Raw genomic sequence first — 7,945 nt, forward strand, 5'->3', positions numbered from 1 at the left:
CAAGCAATGGTACGAGACACAAAAGATTTATTCACATTTAAATGCTGGAGTGCTCGAACGATAGCCACTTGTGGGTTATCAGTCAAATATAAAAAAATCAACTATCACGCTTGAAAATGCTTTTGTGCGCTTGTAAACAATATAATGAGCTTTCACTGGAATAATTCTAACAGATTTCGGACGAGTGGCTGAAGTTGGTTGCAGTTTTTTGTCTTACCCTGTACATGTTTCATCTGATTTGATATTTTTGTCCCTCACCCGTAATGTGCACTTCATAACAATGTTATTCCAATAAAGATATCAGATAGAGCCTAGAAATACCTTTGCCAAAATTTGGCTACATCGGTGCTAATAGATAAATAGCTCCCACATATATTTCCCCCTTATTTTAGGTAAATGATAAAACAACCACACTATTGCATATTGAGTGTTATGGGAGTTTTATGAGAGAAATACCATATTTTAAACTCCTTTAACTTCTTTTACGTGAAAATTTAAAAATTTCATTAAATATGAGTAAACAAAGTTGTCAGTATCGACATGTATTATTGTGTGACGACTTTATCAAACCATGGACATATATTCATATATTTCTCCCAGAAGGCTGGGCGCAGCGAACATAGACTTAAATTAATGTAGCTAATTCCCTTACGGGGGATATACGAAATTAAGGACCTATATAGGTTAATTTCTTGACACAGAACCATTTAATAGCTTGGGACCGATTTAGCACATCTTTGAACTTGATCTTCCAGCAGGCAAAAGGATGATTTGTGCTAAATTCAGGTCTAAGTCGATTTAACGCTAGCGTGATTAAAATTGACAAACGGGAACGCCAAATCAACGTAGACTTTCATTTAGAATAATTTCAGAATGTATTATATGTTGGCTCTAAAATATCACTAACAGCATAAAACTATTCTTTACTTTAAGATTTGTGATACTCGTAGAAGTTCTCCCCCTAAATCATTCAGCGGTCTAAAAAGTAGCCTATGACCCATGTGAAAATTAATTTTAATTTTTATTTTAACTTCAACATATTTTAAATCGTGTAACTTATTAAGACTCCACCGGAGACGTTGTCCATGTGCTTGGCCTTCATAAGGACCGAAGAGTTGACTACTAGGGTTGCACTGGTAATACCACCACGGGCCTTTGAAGGTCTCGGCGCAATTAGTTTTAGGAGAATTGTCATTGTCTCGATCGCGAGTTGTGAATTTCTCTCCCTCATGATGTCTCAGTGAATCGTCGGCATTGCCGCTATGTACACCCAACACCTTCAGTTCGTATTGTTCTTTTTCGCTGCCAATGACAATGTCATCATATCTGGCAAAGGTTTGGACTCCATTAAAATCTTTTAATGTGATAACCATTTCGTGAGGTGAACCATTTGAGGTGAGGTTGTGAAGAGCTTCCATTCCGATGAAGAACTCAGAATTTAGATTGCCAAAGCCTGCCTTATAATCTGCCCAGTTTCTGTTGAAATTAACAGAACCATCCTGTCGGCGCAAAACAATAGTCCAATCGGATTTCTTGTCTAAGGAACCATTTTCCCAAAGATTTTTCAGTTGAGTCTCTTGCCTAACAATAGATAGAAGAAAATATAACATTTTTATTTTATTAATTTTTATCTCAAAAAAATACCTTTTCTGATACTCGAGAGTATTATTTTCCAGTCTATTTAGGTTTACTTTATGTTCATTTAAGGTCTTCGCAATTTCATTTTTAAAAGCTAACACTTCATTAGCTGATTTGCTAAGCAATTTATTGATATCTGCAATTCTAAAAATATACGAATATTAAAGATAATATTATTTTGCTATTGTAATAAATATTCTTGTGTATTTAAATATTTCGACCATAACGATTAAAAATACCTGTTGTTTAAGTCTTTTTTGCAAGCGTCGTTATATTCTTTCACTGTTTTGGAAATATCGGTTTTAAATGTTGAATAGTCCTTGACTGATACATCCAGGCGGGATTTAAGTTCGCTAATACTAAAGAAAGAAATGAAAAAAAAAACATTTTAAATAAAAATATATAGGACTAAGAGAAAGGCTGTTGCGACTATTTTTTGGTGTAATATAAATCTTACATACATCAGGTGTAGCATACATACATCTATCACTTAACTTGGTTTAAATGAAAACGTTATATTAGCACGATAACTAAACAAATGCCATAAAAGGAGAATTTTATCTTATAATTTTTCAGCTTCTCCCCAGCAAAACATGGATATATTTAATTCGTATTATTGAAACCTCGCTGATCGTAACGATGGTAGTTTCCTTTTGTAAATCTTCTGGCATAGTGACATTAGAGAGCTTAAAACCTGATGCTGGATTTTTGTTCTATTAACATACGAAATGAAATGCAAAATATTTAAGGGGTTGAAATTGACCCCAAAACTGAAAAATTTCCTGACTTAGCAGTCGTCTTCAGGTCCCAGAGAAGGACCAATCGACACAGAATTTCGCTTGAGGTTTAAGTTTAGAGCAGTACAGAACCTATCGATTTATGCATGTCAGTCCGTCCGTTCGTCCATGTATTCTTGTGAACAAAATGCAGGTCGCATTTATTTTCCGATAGAAATGAAATTTTGAAAACAAAATTGTTCGGCCCACGGACGAACCCTTATGAACTTGGTGATGATCGGATCAGATTTAGATATAGCTCCCATATATCTTCAACCGATTTCGGGTTAATTGTTCACCAAATGGCTAATATAAATCCAAATGACCTGAGTTTTGGTACGTCTGACCGGATTCAGTCAAGAAGCAAGTAAATTACAGAAAATCGATTCAGATATAGCTATAGCTCCCATATATATGTTTCATGTTTTTCAATTTCCTCCCATATAGATGTTTCAATCGATTTGGTGTTTAAATCTCCCACTTTCAGAATATGCACTCTACAATAAGGATATTTTGTACCAGATATCTCACAGAGCTCAGAAATGCCCAATATAAACCTTTTTTACAAGAGATCCTCGAAATAAGCATAGTGGTGTAGGGTATCATGTAGTCGTCCCAGCCCAATTTTAGACTTTTTAACTTGATTTCAGTTGCAAATATTAACTTGCAATACGCGGTGCGTGTCGGTACCCCTTTTGATTTTATGTTCACTCAAAATTTTATATACGAGTATTTAGTGATTAAAAAGAAACGGTATCTCTCGTTATTCTGTACTTTGATCATTTTAGCGACATTATTCATCGGAATTGTTTCCAATTTGGTATTTGATGTGGATGCTACAGCTTATGACAGGAGATTGTTTGTGCAGGTTCACGTCTTCGTATAACCCATATAGTATTTGATGATTTTATCTGCATTATTACCGATTTTTTTTAAGTTTCGCATTTGAATATTGTAATGGCATAAGACAAATGTTACCTATGCAGGTCCATTTCGTCGTATAGACCCTAATATAACAGCTACACTCGGTATTTTTAAGATTTGAATAGAATTTTTAACGGATTTTTATTGTTTTTGAGAATTGTAAAATTCGTTCCAAATGGTGGAGGGTATTCAGAGTTCGGTCCGGCCGAAATTGCTTTTTTACTTGTTTAACTTAAAAATTGTAAGACTTACTTTGATTTGAGATTGAAAAATATTAAGATTATATTTTTAAAATATGCTCACCTTTTTTGATCTTTGTTAGCCTTATTTTGCAAATGTTCCAATGTTGATTTTTGCTCTTTTAATGTTTTGGTAATTTCAGTTTTGAACTCCAAACATTCATTGCTTGAGTTACCGATCAATTTATTAATATCAGCAACCCTGGAATAAAAATAAAAGCAATTAATCACACGGGTTTCTTGATGCTGTAATGCCTCCCTGAGCTTGATATGCGTCCTCTGTGAAGACACTTCTTGGAAAGTGTCGCTAACCACGCCAATGTTTGAAAAATTAAAAAAAAACAAATGAAAATCGTATTGGGAGGCGAAGGTACACGATAATGCTAACTTAAGATATACACCAGGAAATACCATAATATTATCCCTATTCTGACATTCAGAGAAAACAAACAAAATTGTGAATAATAATTCCTCTAAAATGTGAAATCATTGTCCAACATACTTCAAACTACGGAAATACCATTATGTTATATGAAGCAAGGAGTACCCCACTACTTTCGATTCTACCACTCTAAAAGGAAAACATTTTAATAACAGTTTTTCTCCAAAATTATGTAATCCGTTTCATTTGTTTGTTCAAATCTCGCACCATCTAATATATTTAACAAATTCAGGTCTCCCGTGTAAATGTGATATTTCGGTGTATTCCTACAAATTGTCAAATCTTTCAAAAACATCATATACTTCATAGAGAAAATAAAAAATTACATATGTTAGAATATCTGTGTCAGGCTTATGTCGGGTGCTTCAATATCGACCCACTCATTATGTTACCTTCCCCACAAAGGGGAAAAATTAAAGCTGTTATAAAATGTGAAACAAATTTATGATTGTCTTCAAGCTTGCCACATTTTCTACCAATTATAGGTATAGAAGATGATATCCGCCCACTCTTTCTGGTACTTCTCCCACAAGGGATGTTGATAATTTCTAATAGACTTACGTTTTATTTAATTCCGTTCGGAAGGCATCGTTTTGTTCACCGATAGTTTTGGAAATATCACTTTTAAATATTGAGTTTTCTTTCCTTGTCAGATTCAAGCGGGCTTCCAGGTCGTCAATTCTGGTGGAAATTAGAAAATGTTAAAAATACTTATTTATTTTATTCCAATATGTCCTCAAAATGGTTTGGTAATTGACTTTTCTAAAAGTTTTATTTACCTTTTTTGATCCTGATGAGTTTCGATTTCCATTTTTTTCCAAAGCTTTTGTTTGGTTATTCAAAATATTCGAAGTCTCATTTTTAAAAGTTAGAATGTTGCTGTCAGATTTTTCAAGCAACCCGTTGATTTCGTTGACTCTGTAGGAAAATGAAAATGTAGTTACATTAGTCAATATAGTAAATACTGTGTATCAATCTTTACATAAAATCTTTTAGTTAGGCATTTCCATACCTTCTCATAGTTTTTGAAATATTATACCCGTTCATTCCCTAAACTTCTTAGAATCGGAGAAAATTTTCTTGTTAAAATACGAGCGAAACCTCAAAAATTATTTTTTTCTGAGACTAAAATAGAATATTTCCTATGGTATATTTCATAATACATTAGCTATATTAGTTCATTTATTAAAGTTCTATTCCAGGATTGGTTTACCCAAAAGTAGTTTCTTCAAAAGCTTGGACAGAGTATAATATTGGAAACAATGTGTTATTGTAAATACTTAATAACAATAGAAAATAACTTTCCTTAGACATCAATAAATTTGTGCCGATCGAAGATAATATATGTCCTCATCTTGGTAAAACCTTATGTATTGGTACTATTCAATTTTATAAATATGACAGATTCAACGGTCCTTTGATTTATCTTCGTCTGAAATGAGCTGTAAGTGACCTTATTTCCAAATATAAGTGATAACGAGTGAATTTACAGAGTAGATGGATCTAATATAATATAGAGAACTACAGCTATATAAGAACCGACATAGTTCTGACTTGGCAACATCTAGCCTACTTAATGTCTGTTTTGATTCCAGACACTATTTCCGTTAATAATGTTCTAACATATTGTTTGTCGCCTTTATGCAGCACATTCTATTCTTGGCGCCAGTAAAGAAAGGAAAAGTCGGGCTGTGTCGAATTTATGATACCCTACACCACTGTGCATATATAGTAGAGCTACATATAACAAATAAACGTTTTATTTAGAATTTATGAGAATTAAAACACACGAACTATGATCGCTGAAGCAGTTATAATTTAAAGCCGAAGGGAACTAATATGTGGCTGGCTTTTATCGTATTCTACTAAATTTAACGAAGGCATTTGTGTCTGTACCAATATATATTAAAATCCATCCTATTCGAGCTGATATTACTCTTTTTAGGTACAATAAACGTGAAATCGGATGAAGATAAATATGGGAGCTACAAAAACAAATCTGAACCGATCTCCAAAAAATTTAGCAGAGGTATTATTATATGTGTATTATGTATATTGGCACCAAACATCGTTGTTGTGGAAAGTATTTAACGGGTGTTAGGGAGTAAAATACTGAAAGTATGGAGGTACCGTTATATGAGGGCTATAACGTGGACCCCAAAAGTCCTGCAGACATAATATACATTTACAGACGGACGGACATCGCTAAATTGACAGAGAATTTTATGCTGACCAAGAATATATATATTTTGTGGGGTCTAAAATGTGTATTTCCATTGACAAACTTAATATACCCTCCATACTATGGTGGAGGGTATGAAAATGTTAAATGTCCGCCAAATAAATAAATATATATAGGGAAAATCAGGTTTTTGGCACCTTACGACACACCTCTTTAATTTTTGCTAATTTTTCGAATAAAAATTAGCTCTATTTTTCTGATTCCTTTTTGGTGCCTCGGCTTTCAATGTATGTAAAATCGCAATGTTTCAAAGCGTTGTTTTATTGTATATACATTGGGTAATAAAACAATATTCGTTCAGCGGAAGGATAAAACTAATTATCTCTCAAGTCAGACATTAGCTAAGTAATATGATTCACAAAATTAGCCCTTGTTAAAAAATAGTTCAATTGCGGGCCCTATTCTTCCATATTTCTGTCGAAATGCAATTCAAATCCATTAAGTGACCATTATTTGTATGAACGCGTTTCACACATAAAAATTTCAGCACTCGGGTTACAATTTGGTTGGATTTTCGTAATTCTTTAAATTATCTTTAACCGCTATATGGGCTAATGTAGAAAAACTAATCCGATATTAAATAAAGCATGAAAGGTAAACATGAGCCGATTTATACAGTTTCAAGCATTCTAGTAAATATCAATTGAAAAGATATGTACCTTTCATTCAATGCTGCAAATATTTTGCCCGATACTTCAAAGCGTTGTTCATTTTTCTGATTTTGTTCTAAAACTACTGTTTTAAAATTGTCAAATTGCTGCGAAATCAGATTGAATTTGTTATCCACTTCGCTAAACTTGTTCTCCACCTCAAGGTACCTAAGACAAAATCATTATTAAATTTTATAATACTAATTTCAAGCCCATACCTTTTATTTATATCTTCCATTTTGGCATCAATTTTGGACGTAACTTTGGACAAATCACCCAACTTTTTTAATATTAGCTGCACCACATAGACATGTTCTGTGCTGTCATTCAAATCCTGTAAATGTTTGATATTTTTACGAATTTTCATAATTTAATTGGATTAAAATTATTCTATTTATTCGCAGTTTTCTTACATAGTAATCTTTGTTTTTTTGTTCACAGTATATCAATTGAAATAATCCAAACACAAATAAAATTATGAATAATTTCATTTTTGTAAATGTTTTACTCTCAACCAATTAAACAATACTGATGTGAGTGAACAACATAAGGTTCGATCAAAAGTTCTTATCAGCAAAATATGAACGAAAACTCGTTGGAGGGTCAGTTGAGTTGCTTATATTTTGAATTATCTCTTAAAGGCGTTGGTATTTCCCCGCAGAGAAATCTTTGTGAAATATATGCACATCTATTTTTTTCGTTAGTTGGTAAGGGGATTTTTTTAATTTTCGGAGAAAAATATTTTTGTACCCTCCTCCATAGAAAGGAGGGTATATTAAAATTGTCATTCCGTTTGTAACATCCCTAAATATTCGTCGTAGACCTCATAAAGTATATATGTATATCCATAATCAGCATAAAATTCTAAGTCGATTTAACTGTCTATGTGTCTGTCCGTCAGCCTGTCTCCCTGTCCGTTCCCCCGCTGACATCATGATGCAGCCAACATTATTTAACGTACAAAAAATTCTATTATGTCTAGGATGGTTGGTATTGAAAATAAGATATATCAGTATAGGTTTTTGTATAGCCCC

General features: G+C 33.0%; 1 protein-coding gene across 1 annotated transcript; it reads right to left on the reverse strand.

Annotated features, from left to right (window-relative positions):
* Positions 1 to 908: 908 nt before the first annotated feature.
* On the reverse strand, positions 909 to 7,483 carry LOC101896449 (techylectin-5B). The gene is made up of 9 exons (XM_005179613.4): positions 7,325 to 7,483; positions 7,130 to 7,245; positions 6,921 to 7,079; positions 4,799 to 4,937; positions 4,581 to 4,700; positions 3,642 to 3,779; positions 1,878 to 1,997; positions 1,645 to 1,782; positions 909 to 1,581 (listed from the first exon to the last, which is right to left on the reverse strand). Exons 4-9 carry the CDS (start codon positions 4,828 to 4,830, stop codon positions 924 to 926), a joined length of 1,206 nt encoding a protein of 401 aa, XP_005179670.2. The 5' UTR covers positions 4,831 to 4,937; positions 6,921 to 7,079; positions 7,130 to 7,245; positions 7,325 to 7,483; the 3' UTR covers positions 909 to 923.
* Positions 7,484 to 7,945: the final 462 nt, after the last annotated feature.

The sequence above is a fragment of the Musca domestica genome, unplaced genomic scaffold, assembly GCF_030504385.1.
Source record: "Musca domestica strain aabys unplaced genomic scaffold, Musca_domestica.polishedcontigs.V.1.1 6, whole genome shotgun sequence".
Classification (NCBI taxonomy): Eukaryota; Metazoa; Arthropoda; class Insecta; order Diptera; family Muscidae; genus Musca; species Musca domestica.

Coding starts and splice junctions, on each gene's coding strand:
- LOC101896449 (XM_005179613.4), bottom strand. CDS start 4,830: ATGGAAATCGAAACTCATCAGGATCAAAAAAG. Junction 4,701..4,798: donor ACTCATCAGGATCAAAAAAG/GTAAATAAAACT, acceptor AATTTCCACCAG/AATTGACGACCTGGAAGCCC. Junction 1,582..1,644: donor ACTCTCGAGTATCAGAAAAG/GTATTTTTTTGA, acceptor ATCTATTGTTAG/GCAAGAGACTCAACTGAAAA.